General features: G+C 39.1%; 1 protein-coding gene across 1 annotated transcript in view; it reads left to right on the forward strand.

Moving 5' to 3' along the window:
• Positions 1 to 20763, forward strand: part of EXOC4 (exocyst complex component 4) — a 736410-nt gene that overhangs the window by 9579 nt on the left and 706068 nt on the right. Inside the window, exon 2 of the mRNA XM_046669741.1 lies at positions 12653 to 12842. Within this exon, the coding sequence (XP_046525697.1) occupies positions 12653 to 12842 (190 nt within the window). The remainder of the gene's footprint in view (positions 1 to 12652; positions 12843 to 20763) is intronic.

The raw sequence follows: 20763 nt of genomic DNA on the forward strand, positions 1-20763 counted from the left end.
TTTTTATTAGATTGTAGTTTTGACCTCCAGAAGTTTGATTTGGGTCTTTTTTTTTTTTTTTAAAGTATCTTCAGTGTCTCAGTTTACATGTTCATTCTTTCCCGTAGCTTCTTAAACATGTGGAATACAAGTATAATAACTTTTAATGTTCTTATTTACTAATTTGATCATCTGTGTCATTTTGGGTTAGTTTCAGTTGACTGATGTCTCCCCACCCTTCCTTTACGTGCCTTGTACTCTTTGGATGCTAGATATTGTGAATTGACCTTGTTGGATAGTGATATTGGATGTCTTTGTTTCCCTATAAATATTCTTGAGCTTTGTTCTGGGATGTGGTTATTTGGAAACAGTGCGGTCCGTCCTTTCAGGTCTTGTTTTAAATTTTGCTAATTGGGAGCAGGGCAACATTTAGATTAGGGCTGATTTTGTCTCACTACTGTGGCAAAATCTTTTTGAGTACTCCAACCAAAGCACTGTGAGTGATGAGATTTTCACTCTGCTGCGTGTGATTTCAGATAATTCTTCCTGCTAATCCATTCAGGTGGTTCTTTTCCTGGCCCTGGGGAGTTTCCTCCCAGCAGGTGCTGATGATACTCAGTTGAAGACTCAAGGAAACCGCTCTTTAGGTCTCCGGGTCCTCTGTGTAGCTATCTGTCCTTTCCGTTACTCTGCCCAAGGTTTTGAAACCTGTTTTGTTTGTTTGTTAGTTGTTTCAGATGGGAGGGTAAGGGCAGTCCCTCTTATTCTGTCCAGGCCAGAAGTGGAAGTCCATCAATGGTTCATATTTTTAAATATATCTTTAAAGATTAATTTTCAAGGGTCAAATTTTGTGTTGTGTATGCTCAGAGAGGAAAAATAAGGTAATCAGATGTGCTATATAAAGTTGTGTTAGAAAAGGGAACTTGCTATCTTGGCTCTGATGGTCTTTCGGATTTGGCAGAATTTTGCAGAGTACTTAAACAGTTAAGTACCTTTACTCATATAGTACCTTTTCAGGAACTTTTCCTTAAGAACTCTTAGAAATGCTTTGGAACTATTATGCATCTGTTTATATATTTCTTTATTTTAAAAAATAGAGTTCTTTTTTGTTTAGGTTATTTAATGCCCGTGATAGTATTGTTAATTGTTAGCCTGAGGTCTAATGCGGTTGTAAATGGATTTTCTTCTGGCTGCACGGTATTTAGACTCTTTCTGGTGGTGGTTTTGTTTTTTGTTTGCGTTTGGGTGTTTGCAGGCTGTGCTTGCATTTTTCGGTTTGCAATGGTGTGCCCTGCTCCCTCTTCTACTGTGCTGCTGCTTACATTTTTGTTAACTGCTTTCAAGCCATGAAATGAGTTATGACCTTGGTCTTTCTAGTAGCCAGTCCTTTGTGTGTTGGGAATTTCTCCTTGGAGAACATGGGAACTTCCCATTTAATAGGAAGTTATAAGGGAAAGTTCTTGTGTATCATTTGACACAGTAAGAAAAATGAAGTATTTCAAGATGCTTAGGAGAACCTTTTTTGAGTTTTATTTATTCTTTTAAAAATATTTATAAAGCCCTTGCAAAAAATAAAGTCGCACGTAATTCAAAAGGTGTTTTTCCATTTAAAAACTTGTTGCCTATCACTGTGCTGAAGTTTATACTCATAATATCACTTGAGAGTTTGTTAGAAATGCAGAATCTCAGGCACCACCTGATCCACCTGACCACAGTCTGCATTTTAACAAGATTCCTAGGTTATTTCAAATGCAGGTTAAAGTTTCAGTAGCCCTAAGGACATAATTTAGTTGGCGAAATAAGATAGAAGAAACCAATTAGCATTATTAATTTTTTTTAGCCAAGATAATGGTGTTATGGCTATGTTTTTTTTTTTTTTAAAAAAAGAGTACTCTTGAGAGAGGCATACTGAAATATACCGATAAAAATGATATCATGTCTGGGATTTGCTTCAGAATAATTGGGAAAGAGGGTTTCAGTCAGTGAGGGTATAGATGAAACAAGATTAGAATGTGTTGATACTTGTTGAAGCGGGGTTTATTCAACGAGTCTCTTAATTTTTGTACGTATTTGACACTTTGTGTAGAAATGTACATGTGTATGTGTTTCTGTATATGTATATGCTGGGGAGACGGAAGGGGTGGGAATTGCAAGGTTCTGTAGATTAATTGCAGAAATCCTGCGTAATATATTCATGTCCTGTCCACTCAGCCCCCACCCTGACAGCCTCCCTCCTAGAGGCACCTTGCACAATAACATATTAAAGTGCCCTGGATATCTGCAGTTAAGACACTTGCTTCAATCTGTGTAACCCAGAATTTCCAAAGTAACCTGTTACCATATAACATCTATTAATGTCTTATAAAGCATCTTTCTGAGGAACTCAACAGAAACTCCACGTTAGGAAATATTAGACACCTTTAGAATGACCAAATACTATAATGTGTACATTCCACTGGAGCTGAAAAATACGATCATTGTGCTCTAAGCTTTAAGGAGGGTGTGGGGCTTAAAATGGAAGTGGGAAAAGTGGGTAGAGTTGGGTTCAGTAAGGATGGGGGTAGATTTTAAGTTGACATTGTTGACCCTGGACTCAGTTTTATGCTTTAGTGGGGGTGATTTTACTTAATTTTAGATAATGGCTTTCCCTTTTGGCTACAAGATTTATAGCTTTTGGTCCCCAGAAGTGTTTTGTATATCAAGTTAATTGAAATAGTATTGAAAAACTGCATGTGTTTGCTGTAGTAGTTGGCCCTAAGTGCTGTCTGAAGCAAGACACCAGTGAATTTTCAATTGACTTTAAAGCAGAAATTGTTTACTGTCACTTGGTATTAAATGAATCTCGTACTGAATTAAGGGATGTTGTTTTTATGCATCAGAAAACTTTTTCAGAGGGACTTGTCATCATGAATTGCTATCAATTGGGATGGGATTATCTTGTATTTTGTAGGCTCTAATAAGACATAATTAAGAAAGAAGTGATTGCATTGTATAATTGAATATAATAAAAACCGATTTAAAGTGTAATGTAGATTTGGTTATGCTTTGAGTGAAACCATATCCAATGTGATTATATAGTGATACACATCTCGAACATTTCTTTAATGTGTGGTTTTTTTCCGCAAACAGAATTATGGTGAAGCTTTGTTATTTTTGTAATTCATTGGAAGCGTTTATAGCCTATTCCTCATATACAGAATGCTCTGCTCAGAATCAGAGGCTTTGCAGACCTGCTCCTCAACTTGTTTGCTTAGTGTTTAGGGTCTTAGCAATCTCTTTCTCCTCTTCAGTTTGTGCTTTCGCCCTGCTCCTGCTTACAACTGTCTTTAGTTCGCCTGCTGACATAATAGGTTTATGTTGCTGTCAGGCGTGTTTTAGGTCGGCTGTTTCGTATTGTAAAGGAAAAGAAAGTCTGATGCTCACACTTTGAAATAAGGGCTAAATAGATCTAGTAGTGGAACCTAATATCTTTGAGTTAAAAGCGGTTTGGGAAAGAAAATAGGATTCACATTTTTGAAGAATCATGTCAGCTCTAGACTTTTTTTTCTTGTGTTGGGATCAATAATAAAACAGAATATTATGTTCTAGAAAGGTCCATAAGCTAATAGTTAATTTTTGTGGTACTTGGATCAAGGTTCTGAAACTAGTTAACCCTTGAGTATTTGTTGACAGTTTAAAAATACTCAGTTTTTGCCTTATGATAATGTGTTAGAATATTTTGTAAATAAATGAGTATGACTCTTTGTCTAGTGCTCTTTCCATTGTGCAGTTAAAAAAAAATTTGTTAGTTGTCCTAACGAGAAAAGGTAGCACTGATAGAGGGGTTCGGGTGCTTGATGGATAAAAAGTCTAGGGGCTCTGTGACATCCAGTTTGTCTGCTCAGAGGCCCACTGAGTACTTTCCAGAATGGGGATCACTGAGGAGGTTGATTCCGATTGTAGATTGTGCTCTATAGAGCTGAAGCTTCCTGATAAGTGATTTTTTTTGCATATGTGGAGCCTTACTTGTAATTAGTTTTTCTGAGTTGCTTGAAGGGATTTCCATTAATTGTTTTGTTAATCTTTATTATTCTTGGAGGAGAGGTCACTGGATGCCAACAGGGACTGCCTTTAGTAGACAATTAAGCCTGTTAAGTGTTTTCAGAAAGCATGACTTAATGCTAATTATTCTGCAGGTGTCACCAAAATTCAGGTGTATTACATTAAGTATTTATTACAGCAGGTTAATTAGTTTAGTTATTTGAGGCTGTATTAGGCAGGCAGTTCTTCTTGTGGATTTGCCAAGAATCTGGATTTGCTAAGGCTAGGGGGGGTGACTGATAACATCTGCCTTGAGAACTTACCCAACCAAAATAATACTGCCTGTGTCTTATAGCATGTGTATTAGGCTGCTCAGGCTGCTGTAACAAAATACCACAGACTGCATCGCTTAAACAACAAATTTATTTCCTTACAGTTATGGAGGCTAGAAGTCCAAGATCAAGGTACCATCAGGGTTGGTTTCTGGTGAGGGCTTGCTTGCTTCTCACAGTGTCCTCACATGGCCTTTCCTCTGTGGGTGCTTGAAAAGAAAGGGCTCTCCTTTGTTTCTTCCTCCTCTTATAAGGACACCAGCTCCTTATGACCTCACTTAACCTTTATTACCTCCTTAGTAGACCCTATCTCCAAACAGTCACATTGGGAGTTAGGGCTTCAGCATATGAATGCGGTGGGGAGTGTGGTCCACAATTTAGTCCATAATAGGTGATACTCTGGGGAATCATTACTTTATTAAAATACCCTAAACTGCTTCCAGAGTGATGGTCTGTCACCACCTACAGGTAATCTTGAGGCTCAGGCAGGAGCCCTGGGCAGGCTCTTAATTTTTCACAATTGGTTGTCAACCTTACTGCTTGCTTTTCTGGCTTATAATATTTAACAGTTCTCCACTAACCCTCTAATACCAAATACTTGTACTGTAGACTCTTCAAAAAGAAGTACTGTCTGATCAGCTTGAACTATCAAAAGGCTTGCTGAGAGGAGGACATTCATGAAACATGATTTGATCCACTGAGTCCTATAAATTCCCTCAGTTTAAGCCTTAGATGAAAATGGATCATTGGAAAGCTTCACAGTGGGACTATATTTAGAATTTTTCAAAATCTCTAGGTCTGAGTTGTGTTTTAATGTTATATTCTTGAAGGAACTTAGAAGAAATGGCCACGTAAAATTTGTTTTCAGAAGGTTGTTGAGGGCATTGTTCACTGTAGTGTATAATGTCTTCCTTATTAAGTGAAAGATTTCTTTTAGAATTTAGCGCTAGTTTAAAGTTTGCTTCCTCAGAGGAACTGGAATCTGCCTTTTTGATAATGAGAATTATATAACAGGCTGTGTTTTCCTTTTTGCATTGGTTACTAGGAACCTCAGAGTTAGGTTGGGGGCTCATTTCATATAAGCTATGTTTGCCCATATGACCTGCATACTTGTGTTTTGCATTTATGTGGTGGTGTTTTGTCCTGCATCTCTTTAACTAGTTCCACTTTCTTGTTTGTACTACCTACATTCTTGTACAAACCATCTCAGATCTTTTTTGGAGAGAGGTAGGATAGAATTAAAATGAAACTTGAAAGTAAATATTGTTATTCAGTTTTAGTATTCACTATTAAATCCTGGCTCAAAACTCATTCTTTGCCTGGGTTCCATCCCTGGAGTGACTTCAAAGAACACTTTCAGAGTAAAGGCCCACAGAGCTATATGTGGTCTGGCTCCCAGCTTCCTTCCTGACTTTATCTCCTCTCCCTGTCACCCTTCCTCACTTCTCGAAAGCCACATTGACCTCCTTGTCATCCTTGTTCCTTGAAAAGGCCAAACACATCCTGGTTTGGGTCTGTCCATCTTCTGTTCTCTCTGGAATCAGCTTCCCTGGATAGTGTCACCTCTTTCCCCCTCACTTCCTAGGACGTTCCATTCAAATGCCACCTTTTTCTGAAAGGCCCTCTCTGGCCTCCTTATGTAAAATAGTCCCCATCCTCCTGCCTTGCCTTCTGTCTCCCATGGCGGCTACCTCCCGGCCTCCACATGTTATGTGTTTCTCTGTTTTGTTGCCTGCCTCCCTACTAGATGTAAGCTTCAGGAGGGAGAATTGGTTTTGTTCACAGACATATCTCTAGCCACTTAGAACTGTGTCTGCTAAGTAGTAGCTGCTTAATAATTATTTGTTGAATGAATAAATGACCTAAATAGGGTCACCATAACTATAGTTTGTCATTTCTTAAAGAGTTTTGAACAGGCATTTGTGCGAGATAATTTACTTGCAGTTGTTTCTTAAGGTGGGGACCTGCCCTCCGTGACCCCTTCAGATCCTGCGTCTTGCTGCTGCTCATTATTTAGCTTTTCCCAGGCACTTAGTGTACCAGGCACCAGGAGAGTACAGAGAGGTCTGATCTCAGTTCGTAAAGAAAGCTCCTCAGGCACTTCAAATGGGGGCGGCTTTAGGGGTTTGGGCTAACAGTGTTGTGATTCACAGATGATTTATTCTGTTCCTAATAATGTATCAGCCCACACTTCGATTGCATTTTATGTTTTACAAAGCACATTCACACACTTCCCCGGGCCTCACACAACCTGGTGAGGCAGGTGCTGTTCTTATCTTGTCTGTTGTTAAGTGACTTGCCCAAGGTCAGAAAGCCTGAAAGTGGCAAACGCCTCATGTTTGACATATTTGATGAGAATAGTAAGAAACTTTTCTGGTGGGTTCTTAAGGGTTCTATTTTAGATTTGTGTTTTTTCTTTTTGCATCCTTTTATTCTGTTTTTGACTGAAGGTTATTCTTCCTCTTGAGTAGTGGGTTACCTTTGGGTGCCTAACCTTATTTTCATTGGTGTGCTTTTTCGCTTACTGGATCTTCCTTGTGTCTTTTTTAAGAGTGATATCGACTTTTGTGTACTTTCTCCTGTCTGGACTCCATTACTCTGTTAGGTCCAAAGTGAAAGCAAAATTGCTCCGTAGAAGGAGCTGGCGATGGTGACTAGTTATTTTCCTTTCAAAACACTTGACTGGCTACACTGAAATACAGAATCTGGTATAAAAAAAGGAAACTGGCAAATTCAGTTTTAGATCTGCAGTTATTTATCCTGGGTTTTATGCTTGTTTACAGGGCTGGCTTGGAGCAGATGGCTGTGAATTCACTAGAACCATATAACATACATGTTCCTACTAGGTGCTGTTAACAATAGTTTAAAACGTGTACCATGGTCCTTTTAGCCCATTAGGTAAATAAATACCTTCCTGGGGATTAATTAATCATGGTTAGAGATGTAATTCATCATGCAAAATGCCAGAGCTGTCTTAGTAAAAAATTCTTAGTGATCCGGAAATGTCTCTGTGGCCTCTTACCTGGAATCTAGTTTACACTTTTATGTTCTTCCATGAACTTGGCAATAGTTTGTAAATCATAATGCTTTTAAGATAGGAATGGAAAAAATATCTAAAGAATGACTCAGCAACTTGAGTGCATCTTGGGGTGGCGACTTCAAGCCTTTTGTCCTCTGCTTGTGACTTTTGGCTCTTGCTTTTTTAAACCCTCTTGTCCAGATTCAAGGCTGTTACTCCTCACAAAGCTGCTGCGTGCTGTTCACGTCTCTAGCAGTCCGCTCTTCTCTTTACCTGTGAGCTGTAGCTTTTGTAGCACGCAGTCCTGCAGCTCTGGAGCTGAAGGCCGGGAAAGGAGGATTTTCTAACGTGTGTCGTGGAAAAGGGCATGGGCTTTGTAGTCCAGTATAGTTGGTTTTAATTCCAATTCTAAAATTATTAGCTGTGTGCATGTGTGTAAGTTACTTGACCTCTCTGTTCCTCTGATTTGTTATCTGTAAAAAGGGTGGTGATACTATTTCTCCAGGCTATTTCAAGGATTGCCTTATATTATGTGCACGAAATAACCACTACATTGCCTGGCATATAACAGACACTCAGTAATTTATATCCTATACCACACTTTCACCTTCCCTTCCTCAAAATCTAGGCCGTGGGGATGTATGTAAATTTCTGCATTTAGTTTTAAAATTTCCCACGTAGAGACTGAATGAGAGCTGGCTTGTCAGCCGTTACTGTCAAAGGAATCCTGGATAATTTTTGGACTCAATAAAAAAAATGCCATGTAGCTTTAGGCTAGGGCCCATATTATGGCATGCAACACCTCTTCCTGTCTGAACTGATAACACCACATTAGCATTATGTTGTGTTCAGTTCAGAGTACTACTTTTTGAGAATCAGGATAGGCAAAGTTTTAAGAATCAGACTCTCCAGGTTTGAGGCCTGACTGCTATTTAAAGGCTCTGTGCCTGGAAAACACAACTCAGTCTCTTCATCAGAAAAAGAGGGGTGATAATGGCACCTACCTCATAGGGTTGTTGTCAGAAGTAGATGAATTATTATGGTAAGTCACTTAATCCCAGACACATAGTAAGTTCTATGTGAGTGTTAGCCGTTTTTGAGGGGACTTGACAGGAAAGCAGTAAGGATGGTGGGCTTTGTGGAAGCCATGTTGCTGAAGAAACAGTTGAAGAAATCGGAGATGTTTAACCTGAGGAAGAAAGAAGTATCGAGAGTCCTTTACCATTTAAAGAGGAATTTTCTGGAAAAGGGAATAAGCTTATTTTGTCTTACTGAAAAAGGTGGAATTAGGATCAACGGGTAGACATTATGAAGAGGCTGATTTTATTTTAATGAAAGGCTTTGTAATGAGTAGAGCTGTTCAAAATTGCAACGAGTTGATTTGTGAGCTAGTGAGCTTTCCATTGCACAGTGTTGGAAGGCTGAGGAGAGGTTCCTGACCTGGCTGGTGGGGTGAGCTAGACAACAAGTGTTCTCTTCTCCTCTGCTCTCAGTTCAGATCAGGTGACTGGCCTACAGCGAGATAATCCCACATGGAAATTTGCTGGGTTTTGGTAGGATATGTGGGAACTTTCTCTCTAGAATTAGTCTGCTTTTATGGTCTATCATTCATTCATTTTACAAATGTTTATGGTGTGAGATGTTCTATTTCTGGTCTCATTGTACAGAAAAGAAACCTGTTTGAAAATGAATCTTTATTTATTGCCTACTATTGCTTGATACCATGCAATTCTTGGAGGAACCCAATGAGTATTGTTGGGAGACAGTTCTCCTTGGCAGTGTTGTGTTTCTGAAGTTCTTGTGAGCAAAGCACTGAGGGGCCTTTGTTTTAGACTATTTTGTCAAGGATGTTTGTTTAGCAGACAGTCTTGGAAGACAGGGATAGTCTTTCCTTCAAGTGAAGGGCAGGCATGTTTAATGCCCAATATAAAAGATTCGGTTTTCTAAGCTCGGGGTTCTTCTCCACTAACTCGCAGTCTGTGCAGGCATCCATTTGGGCCCATCTGCTTAACCCTCGTGGGACTTGGGGAAAAGGGGGACTAAACAAATAAGCTGGTGCTCATGCTACTTGCTGTGCTATGAGTAATACAGTCCTTAGCCTCTGACCCAGGAGTTTTGTGTCTTCTACCAGCATCCATGGAACTGTGGCAGGCTAACTTGTTAGCTTGTAAGTAGGATAAAATCTCAGAGTCTTCACAGTTCTTGACATTAGGAAGGTGTAAAGTGAGAGTCAGAGAGTTCAGATCTCACGCCCAGTGCCAAGTGATCGAGTGTTTGAGGGTGATGTGTCTCCAAAGGATGTCCTTTCCATTACATTCTAGACAAATGCTCTGCTTTTACTGCTTCTGCTGCTACTGCTGCTACTATGACTATAACTATGATATAGCTAGCAATACCAACTAGCATTTGTTGAGTGCTTAATGATAAGCCAGGCCTTGTTTCATCTCATTTAATTCTCACAACAACCCTATAAGGAAGGTATACTAATTATCTCCATTTTATAGTTGACCAAAATGAGATGCCGTGACCAAGGTCATATGGGTAGTAAATGGTGGAGCCAGGATTCTGACCCAGGCAGTTTGACTCCGGAGCCTGTGACTCTGTTCGGAGCATAATCTGAAAACAGACTGGCCTGGGTTTTGCATCCCTGTACTGTCCCTCACCCTCGTTGCATGAGGTGGGGCAAATTAATTTAACCTCTTCAAATCTCAGCTGCTACATCTGTAAAAAAAAAAAAAAAAAAAAAAAAAAAGGGGGGGGGGAGGGTAATAATAGGACCCACTCTATAAAGGGCTGTTATGAGGATTAAATATGCGTTCCATAAAGCATGCAGCACAGCTGGTTCCTGGCAGCTAGTAAGCCTCTCTAAATATTAGTGGCTATTATTATTATTATCCTTGCTGCCTTCCTTTTCTCTAATTAAGAAAAAAACAAGCCTTTAATGGTTTTGTACTCTCAGAGTTCTCTAATGTAAGTGTTTTTTACTAAAGGCAAAATGTCATTCAGCCCAGTTTACATTAAGAGGATGAATTTCAGATGTGGGGCAAACCTGGCATGGACTATTTCTTTATATAAAAATTCTCTAAAAATGAAAATAGGAGCTAAAACCCCCTATAGACCCAATTTACCATCTAATCTTCATTTTAGTAACCCTTTCTATTTCCTAAATAACTCCTTATGCTCTGGTAATGTGTTACAGTGACAGCTGATGCCCAAGAAAGTGTCCTCTCTGGGCCTGACATTTTCCTTAATGGTAATTCTACTAGTTAATGTAAAGAATGTGAAATGTTTGGCATGTTTCCTTTCACAGTGATGGTGGAGAGGAAATCCTGCAAAGCCTTGTAAACATGGCAAACTGCTGCAGTATAGCGCTGAAAATTCTCTGCCTCTTTGCTGTTAGAAGGAGAAATGATAGAGTTAAATATCTAGGAACTCTTCCCTTTGGGACAGTTGATAAATTGGAGGCATTTTCTGGTTGTGCTTTACTTTAGATTAACAGCCAGGAAGGTTTCAAATTTAAAGAGCAAAGTTATGTATCATAGAAACAAGAAGAAGACGTGCTAAACTACTCTGTCCCCAAGTATTGCAAGGAATTTTGGTACTCTGTCTTTGAGACCAAGTTCCCCCTAAGTTCTTCACTCTGATTACTTTATTAGTCAAACACTTGTGTGGTGTTCTCTACTTGCAAGTAAGCTTGGAGGTAGTCTGGGGTCGGATCACCACTTGACAGAAGAGGACACAGGATCTGGCATGGTACAGGGTTTCCTTCAAGTCTTGGGGATCCCAGTGTGTTGCTTTCCTGGGTGTACCCCACATTCCTTAGAGGCTTCACTATTTCCTTCATTACATTTCCTCTGCTCCCCGCCTCCCCCATTTTATGCTAGACCTGATCTCTTGGCATCCCTAACACATTTACAAAATTCTTTTTGGTGGCTAGATTGAAGTCAAAGACTGGCCTGCTGAATCTCCCTCTCAATTGAAAAAGAAGTTTTATATATTATGTGGCTCATGAATTAAGATCTTATGCTGTAAATGACAGTTTGGAGAAGACCGTTGTACAGTATTTTGCTTGCAAATATCTTGAAGTGGATATGTGATTGATTTGCTGACAGACCATCTCTGAAAGCAGTTCTAATGATGGACTTATAATTGATTGCATCCATCATGGAGAGCCTAAAATACCCCCCTCCCTAAATTAAAAAAGATAAATGAAATAAAGTATGCTGAATGTATAAGCTGACAAATCGGAGGGAATTTAATGAAACTCTAAATTAGCCCAGCCAACAGATAAGAGAAAAAGGTTTCTTTGTTACTGATTATAACACTAAATTAAAAAAAAATTATCCAAGAAAGATAATAGAGGAAACAAAGATTTGTGGCCCATGTATCAAGCTAAGTTATTGAGAGATTTTTAATAAGTGTATCTATCTCATTCCCTGGTTATTGTTGATTCATATCAATCTGTTAGTGCTGTTGGAAGAGTAGTAAAAGCAGGGACTGCCTTGTATTATAGCTTATATTATTGCTGTTGTAACAGGTTTTAGACTTAATATGACCTTATTTCCAGGCCGCTGGGGGCTCTGTACCAAATTCAGGTCATTTAAATGAGCTCTTTGAAAGGTGTTCCTCAGTGTATGCGTAATTTTATAGGTTAGTACTCTTGCAGCTATATATAACAGAAGGCCAACTGAAGTGACTTAAACAATGGATATTTATTCTCTCACCTAACGAGAAGTCCTGAGGTAAGGTGGCTGCAGGGTTGGCGGCTTTGATGGCCCAATGGCATAATAGCAGTAGCTTGGCATTTCTCTTTGACTTTCCCTTGCATGGTTGTAAGATGGCTGAAGTAGTTGAGGATCTTAGCTTTGTGTAACAATATAGTGTCGGGAAAAGGGACATGCTTCCTGTTAATTTTCTTGCAAGAAAACTTTTCCTAGAAGTCTTTAGGTCTCATTGGCCAGACTGGTCACTGGTCTGGAGAATGGAATTACTAGGATTCACTCAGACGAATCAAGCCCTGCTCAGACTCTTGCAGAGTTCATGCGACAGCATTTAATAATGTTATCTGATTAAAATATGCCGAGGACAAAGTGAAGGGAAGAGCTCTGTGGATAGGCAGCCAACAAATCCACTTCGATGGGTCATTGGAATTTGCTATGAGGGTGGTTTCATATTTTCTGTTAGTAACTTGTTTTATTTCCTAGTTAGTGAGATGAATGTGCTGGCATATTCATTAAGTCATGTGTCTTTTCCTTCTTGCTTTTAAGTTTGACTCAGCTTGAAATATTCTTGTCTTTACCAGGACTCTGTCTACCAGTGATGATGTTGAAGACAGAGAAAATGAGAAGGGCCGCCTTGAAGAGGCGTATGAGAAATGTGACCGTGACCTAGATGAATTGATTGTGCAGCACTATACGGAATTGACGACAGCCATTCGCACGTACCAGAGCATCACAGAGCGCATCACCAACTCCCGAAATAAAATAAAGCAGGTGAGCCTCCTTTCCTCTTGTCTGCTGATTGTAGCACCTTCTGTTAGTCCAGCTTGTAGCTTGCAGAGGTGCCAGAGTAGTGGCTAATGGCCTTAATGAGTGATTTCTAGTGATGCTTTTCAGGAGTTATGCAGGTGTTGGGAAAACCTGGCTGAAGAGGAGCCGAGAGGGCAACCTGGGCTTGCTTCTTCCCTCCCCGAGGTCTTGCTCTTGGCTTCTGCTGTTACTTCTCACTGCAGTCTGAGAATGTGAAATGACATAGGTGATGGCCTCAACTTGAGGAAGAATGAAAGGAATCCAAACCAAAGAGGAGAGCTGTTTTAAGACTCTAGGGCCTGTTACTAGTGGAGGCTCCCATCACAGTGTATCAAATGTATTTAATGTGCTCATATCACACGTTATGTGTGTGTATGTTGCTGTAGCAGTGGGAAAATTTTTTTGTTTTTTGAAATTTTACCTTTGAATATGTCACCTAATGTGAAGTTGGTTGTGATTTTTCTGTGGTCATTGTACATTCTTACAAATTAGCTTCAGTATTGGGTAATTTTTGTGAAGAAAATCTAACTTACAAACTATTTAAACATATAATGAAATATTTATGAATACTGAAATTTTTGAATATCATTCTTTAGTAGTGACAAGCATGTATTAGTTTTTATTTTGTAATTTTCTTTTCATATTTTGGAACTGTTTCTTTTCTCTTTCTTTTACTCTTTTTCTCCCTTCTCTCTTCCTCCCTCTTTCCTTCTTTCCTTCCTTCTCTTCCCCCACTCGCCCTCCCCTGCTTCCTTCCTCTTATGGTAGGGTCTTTGAAAATCTCTTGGTTCCTGGGTACCATGTCTTTAGTGCCTATGCGTAAACTGGGTTCGTAAGGGGTATTTTTTATTTGGCCAAGGGATGAACTGGTCAAATAAAGGTCTTGAACTGTTACATCATAGTTATGTGGTTCTTGGCTGTGTATTTTGAGGCGACTCCTTTAATATCCTTTGGTGGTACTGTCTAGTAAATAACAGCATTGCTGCACTTATTGAGCACCAACTCCTTGCCAGGCATGATTATGTCTATTCCTCACTCAACAAATTTAGGATTTAAACTCTGGTCTCCCTCACTCTAGAGCCCTTCCTGCTGGTTTTCATTTTTTAAACAATAATACCCCCCACCCCCTTTTAAAATACGATATTTTGCAGAACCCCAACATACCAGTCACTTCTTGTTTGGTATTGGGGTGAGACTCAGAGCCTTATCTTAGTCCCCTCCTTAGCAGTCGGTGGCTTCCCCACAAGCACTTGTGTGGCCAGAGGGCTGCACAGACCATTTGAAATGCACTGCCCTGTGCTATTTGATTGGTTAGGAGGTTTCTTGGACTGTACCCACCCAATAATAGCTGTGCTTATGGCATTCTCACATATTTTCTTCCTGTCTTTTAGACCTTATAATTATGATTTTGTAGGCAGATACATAAATTATTCTTCTAAGAATGCTGAAACTCTTAACCTTTTTTGAAGCAATGTGCTGACCTCTTTACATTTTAAAATTAACTGGACATTTTCAAAAGGAATACTATCATTCTTAGCCTTTACAAGTGGTGACTTCATCCTATGGATTTATCTGTGAAACTAGGTAAAGCTATAGATCAGTTGCTCTGGATTTAAAGTAAACTGTAGTCCATTCTGACCCAATATACTAAGCTCAAGAGGGGTCAGAAAATGAACGTGTGGAGCTGCTGACCTTCTGGCTTTGCCTCGGGGAATCACAGGAAGGGTGAAGGACCTTTTGGTATTTGTGTTTTCTGATTAGTCTGCTTCACTGAAGTACTTTGTCCTAATCTCAAGGGAAGCACTGCAGTGGTTTCTGTCCCGACTCCTATCACTCTGAGTCGATAGCATCTTTGCCCAAACAAAGAGTGTCTGCTGGTATTGAAAAAGAGTCTCATCTTGATTATTTCACCTTTGCTTTAGTAGCCACAGTCCTTTCGCCATCCTCGTTTTTAAGTATCCTGGAGTTTTGAGCAAAAGAAAACCAAAAAAGGAAACTTTGTGTTTATTATATCAGACAGTTGTCAAGAAAGTAAATGTCACATAATTCTGTGTTATGAATTAGCTTCAGTATTGGGAAGAAAAAGAAAGGGCTAAAACTATTTTCAAAAAAGCCTTTAATAATTGATAAATGGGAGAAAAAAATGTTGGGAAAAATGGAAATGAATTAGTTTCATTGTATAATTTGACAATTTTGTATTGTGAAAGTCCATTTCTTATCACCAAGGAAATGATGTTTCCTCACTAATCTTTGCCTATTTTTTGTTTTTTAATTGCCCTTTGGATTATATGCAAAATATAGGTGTGTACATTTTTAAAGTAAAAATAGGGATGATTCAATAATCATAGGACTGCATTATTTCAGAGCCAAGCAAGATGTTGAGAACGTGTCGATTTGAGTTGAAATTTTCTTTCTGCTCTCTGCCAAAAGAATGTAAAGAGCATTCGTTCAACAAATATTTGTTGAGTGCCAGCTCCATGCCTAGTTCTGTTTTAGATGCTGGGGCTGTATCAATGGAAAACACCAGTCCCTGTCCTCATGGAGCTTACCTGCTAATGGGAAGAGACAGAAAAACAAACAAACAGATGCTATTTAACAACACTGATTTAGTCTCTGTGTATTAAGTGTCTGTTTTGTGCTGAGCATTGCTCTGGGCTTTGGGGTATAGAAGTGAATAAAACAGACAAAAATTCCTGTCCTCGTGCAGTTTACATTCTAGTCAAAACAGACAGGCTATAAGTTAAGTAAGATGTGATATAACAGATGATAATAAGTGCTGTGCTTAAAAAAAAAAAGCAAGGCAGGGAGAACAGGGAGTTGCAGCTTTAAATAGATTGCTCAGGGAGGGCTTCCCTGAGGTTGCATTTGAGCCCGCCTAAAGGAGGTGAGGGAGGGAGTCAGGAAGAGCACCTCTGGAAGAAGGAATAGCGGATACAAGAGCATCCAGAAGCAGGAACGTGATTGGAATTTTGGGGAAGCAGCAAGGAGGCCCATGGACCTGGAGCAAAGTGGGAAGTGGAGAGAGTAGCTGGACCAGAGAGAGACGAGAGAGCTGGTGGCTGAGGTGTGGCAGAGTGGCCAGCTCATACAGGGTCTCAAACGCCGTAAGGGCTTTGATTTTACCCCTGAGTATGATGGGAAACCATTGGAAGGCTTTGAGCACAGGGGTGACATGATGTGACTAACATTGTTAAAGGGCCATTGTAACTACTATACTGAGAATCGATTTTAGTGGGGACCAAAACAGATGAAGATGTTCATATTCAGGCTTTTGTTGCCTTTAAAAGTTTGAGAACACAGAACTGTTTACATTTCCCATTTTGATGTTAGTTTCATATGTGGATTTATGTTGTATTGGTAGAATCTATGTCCTGGAGGATAATATGAGTGACAGATTTGACTTCCCAGATGGTCCAAACTTTTTTACACTGGTCAAGTTCACTTGAAATTTTTTCTAGATTAAGAAAAAATGTGCAAATAAAATACCAGGGATGATTGTTCAAGTCAAGTAATGTGAATAATAAGCAAAATATTTGGGCAATCCTGTTATTTTTGAATACTTTGTGAAATTGGTCAAAATGAGATATTTTTGCATTAGAAAACTACAGAATCCATAGGTTTTGCCAGGGTCTCTCATTATAATGACTATTACAGCAGCAGCACCAAAACAGATGAACACGAGTGGATACAAGTTGGGGACTCGGGCTGTCTAGGTGATGCCTCTTGGTGTGTGAATTTGAGTGTTTCCTCCATGGTGTGCTAAGCGAGTGAGATGACATTGGGTTTCTTTCGAGATACCAAGTAGTCCATCTCCTGCTTATCGTAGGCTGAAGGGAAAGCACAGATACTTGTATCTCTTGTGATGTGTACACAAACATTGTACATTTCACCCCAATTTGGGCTGCCCTGTTGGTGCTAGATCAAGCTCTTAGCTCATTTTTATTGCCTGTAATTGGAAATAACCATGCATGATTATTCAAGTGAAGTCGTTAGGGCTTAATCATTGAGTAACGCAGCATCCGTTACTTAACATTTAAAAGTAATTTTGTGGCTTTTATGTTGAAGTATACCTTGAAAGGTAGAATTAGAATGAAGAATAACCTTAATTAATATAAAAAAAGAGTAGAACAACATGGTTTTGGTAGGAACTTATTTATAGCTGAAATATAAGATGGAAAATCCTAGCTGCTTGTATGAGAAAGGGAAGAAAGTCCAGAAATGGACACGCTAAACAGTGGGCAATAATGAGATATTGTAATTTAAAATCCAGCCGGTAGTCTGGAGTGCATTAATGCAGTCACAAGAACCATGAGGTAATCTTTCCATTAAGTTTCACTCTGTCTGTATTTGTGTGCTGTATCCAAGCTCTGCAACTCAAAAGGAGAGTATTGCCCTTGGAAAGGGTTGAGTGGAGCCTCTCAGAGAATTTAAGACCTTAGAATAGCAGCTAAAAAAACTAGGGGAACAAAAGCATGGGAAATAAAAGTTTGAAGGTAATTTCAAAATGATCTCTAGTTCTAAAGGGCTTTTAAACAAAACAGTGAACAGTGTTTCTGAAGATCAGTCTTTCTAGGCACTTTCTGTAAGACTTTGTGGAAGAAAATGGGTTGGACACTTGCATCAGGAAAATACTCATGAAAACACATGTATGTTTATTTTTAGTATAAAAATAAAATATTGTGATATTTTGTGCTTTTAGAATTAGAATAATTTTTTTTCTTTTTTTTATTGAGTTCATAATAGTTTTCATCAATGTGAGATTTCAGTTGTACATTATTTCTTGACTGTCACCACATAAGTGCTCTCCTTCACTGCCTGTGCCCACCCCCACCCCCCTCCCCTGGTAACCACTGAACTGTTTTCTTTGTCCAAGTACTTGTTTAGATTCCACATATGAGTGAAATCATCTGGTGTTTGTCTTTCTCAGACTGGCTTATTTCACTTAGCATAATTCCCTCTAGGTCCTTCCATGTTATTGCAAATGGGATGAATTTGTCTTTTTTTTTCTGGCTGAGTAATATTCCATTGTATGTATATACCACATCTTCTTTATCCAATCATTGGTCGGTGGGCATTTGGGTTGCTTCCACTGGCTATTGTGAATAGTGCTGCAACAAACATAGGGGTGCATATGTTACTTTGGATTATTGATTTCAAATTGTTTGGATAGATACCCAGTAGTAGGATAGCTGGGTCATATGGTAGTTCTCTTTTTAGTTTTTTGAGGAGTCTCCATACTGTTTTCCTTAGTGGCTGCACCACTTTGCATTCCCACCAGCAGTGTATGAGGGTTCCCTTCTCTCCACACCCTCTCCAACATTTGTTATTTTTAGTCTTAGTGATTGTAGCCATTTTAACAGTTGTAAGGTGGTATCTTAGTGTAGTTTTGATTTGCATTTGCCTGATGATTAGTGATATTGAACATCTTTTCATGTGTTTATTGGCCATCTGTATATCTTCTTTGGAAAAATGTCTGTTCATCTTCTCTGCCCACTTTTTGATCGAGTTGTTTTCTTATTGTTCAGTTGTGTGAGTTCCTTATATATTATGGAGATTAACCCCTTATCGGATATATGATTTGCAAAAAATTTTCTCCCAATTGGTGGGTTGTCTCCTTGTTTTGATCCTAGTTTCTTTTGCCTTGCAGAAGCTCTTTAGTCTGATGAATTCCCACTTGTTTATTTTTTCTTTTATTGCCCTGATCTGAGAGGCCATGGTATTTGAAAAGATCCTTTTTAGTTTGGTGTCAAAGAGTGTACTACCAATATTATCTTCCAGGAGTTTTATAATTTCAGGATGTATCTTCAAGTCTTTGATCCATTTTGAGTTTATTTTTGTGTATGGCATGAGATAGTGGTCTGCCTTCATTCTTTTGCATGTGGCTGTCCAGTTTCCCGACACCGTTTATTGAAGAGACTGTCTTTTCTCCATTGTATGTTCTTGGCACCTTTGTTGAGGATTATCTGTCCGTAGATGTGTGGTTTTATTTCTGGGCTTTCAGTTCTGTTCCATTGATCTGTGTGCCTGTTTTTGTACCAGTACCATGTTGTTTTGGTCACTATGGCTTTGTAGTATGTTTTGAAGTCAGGGATTGTGATACCTCCAGCTTTGTTCTTTTTTCTCAGGATTGCCATAGCAATTCAGGGTCTTTGATTGCCCCATATGAATTTTAGTATTCTTTGCTCTATTTCCACGAAGAATGTCATCGGGATTCTGATTGGGATTGCATTGAATCTGTAGATTGCTTTGAGTAGTATGGACATTTTAACTATGTTTATTCTTCCGATCCGTGAGCAAGGAATCTCTTTCCATTTCTTTAAGTCATTATCAGTTTCTCTCAGTAATGGCTTATAGTTTTCATTGTATAAGTCCTTCACCTCCTTGGTTAAATTTATTCCTAGGTACTTTATTCTTTTAGTTGCAATTGCAGATGGAATTGTATTCTCGAGTTCTCTTTCTGTAAGTTTGTTCTTGGAGTATAGAAAAGCAAATGATTTTTGTAAGTTGATTCTGTACCCTGCAACTTTACTGTAGTTGTTAATTATTTCTATTAGTTTTCCGATGGATGTTTTGGGGTTTTCATGTTGTCTGCAAACAGCAAGAGTTTCACTTCTTCACTCCCTATTTGGATTCCTTTTCTTCCTTTCTCTTGCCTAATTGCTCTGGCCAAAACCTCCAGTACTATGTTGAATAAGAGTGGTGATAGTGGGCATCCTTGTCTTGTTCCTGTTCTCAGGGGGATGGCGCTCAGTTTTTGCCCATTGAATATGGTGTTGGCTGTGGGTTTGTCATATATGGGCTTTATCATGTTGAGGTAATTTCCTTCTATCCCCATTTTGTTAAGAGTTTTTATCATAAATGTCTGTTGGATCTTGTCAAATGCTTTCTTTGCATCTATTGAGATGATCTTGTGGTTTTGATTCCTCACTTTATTGATGTGGTGTATCACATTAGTTGGTTTGCGGATGTTGAACTATCCCTGTGTCCCTGGTATGAATCCCACTTGATTGTGATGTATGGTCCTTTTGATGTATTGCTGAATTCTGGTTGCCAAAATTTTCTTGAGAATTTTTGCATCTATGTTCATCAGCGATATTGGCCTGTAGTTCTCCTTTTTCGTACTGTCCTTGTCAGGCTTTGGTATCAGAGTGATGTTGGAGAATTAGAATAATTTGACTGTTATGTTAATTTCCATTTACCATCCCTTACTCATGGGGAACTTTTCAGGATATTTCCAGTCTACAGTTTCAGTGAGGCACTTGCACGTCTGTTGTACTTTATTACAGATAAGATGCACACTCAAAGGCATTCCCCTTCCCTTTTTATTCTTGATGCAAATTTGGTGCTTTTCTCATTTTATGACTTAAAACTTACGGCTTTCCACCACCTCCCCCATGCTGGTATCTGTCCACCTCTCTAACATATATCTCTGTGGCTCTTCTCACAAATCCTGCAACAGTGTTGTTCAGAGGCCTCAGTTAGTTTTCCTTCTCTCTTCGTCTTTCCCAAGGCAGGGTTGCAAAAATCTCTGTTTCTCTGCTTTCTCTATCATCTCACGTATCCATTTCAGAATAGTCTCTTGGGCCCTGTTTTCCTTACTTTCTCTTTTTCTAATAGTCTCTGATTGGAGTGACTTGCAGTTCTTGTATATTGAAACTGAAATTCTTGGATTGCTGAACAGGTGACTGGAAGCAACTGTGGAGTTACTAGAATTCCAAGGAAGCAAAGGGAACTTGTGTTTGGGGAAGGATTTCTGTACTTGGGTTTTGATGTCATGATTTGAACAGTTTGGCTCTTCATGGATTTATTTAAGGAAGAAAAAGAGAGTAACATAATTTTTCAATCTTAATTGTCCTGATAAATTAAATAGAATGGAATTAAAGTA

Source organism: Equus quagga, chromosome 8, assembly GCF_021613505.1.
Source record: "Equus quagga isolate Etosha38 chromosome 8, UCLA_HA_Equagga_1.0, whole genome shotgun sequence".
In the NCBI taxonomy this organism is placed as follows: Eukaryota; Metazoa; Chordata; class Mammalia; order Perissodactyla; family Equidae; genus Equus; species Equus quagga.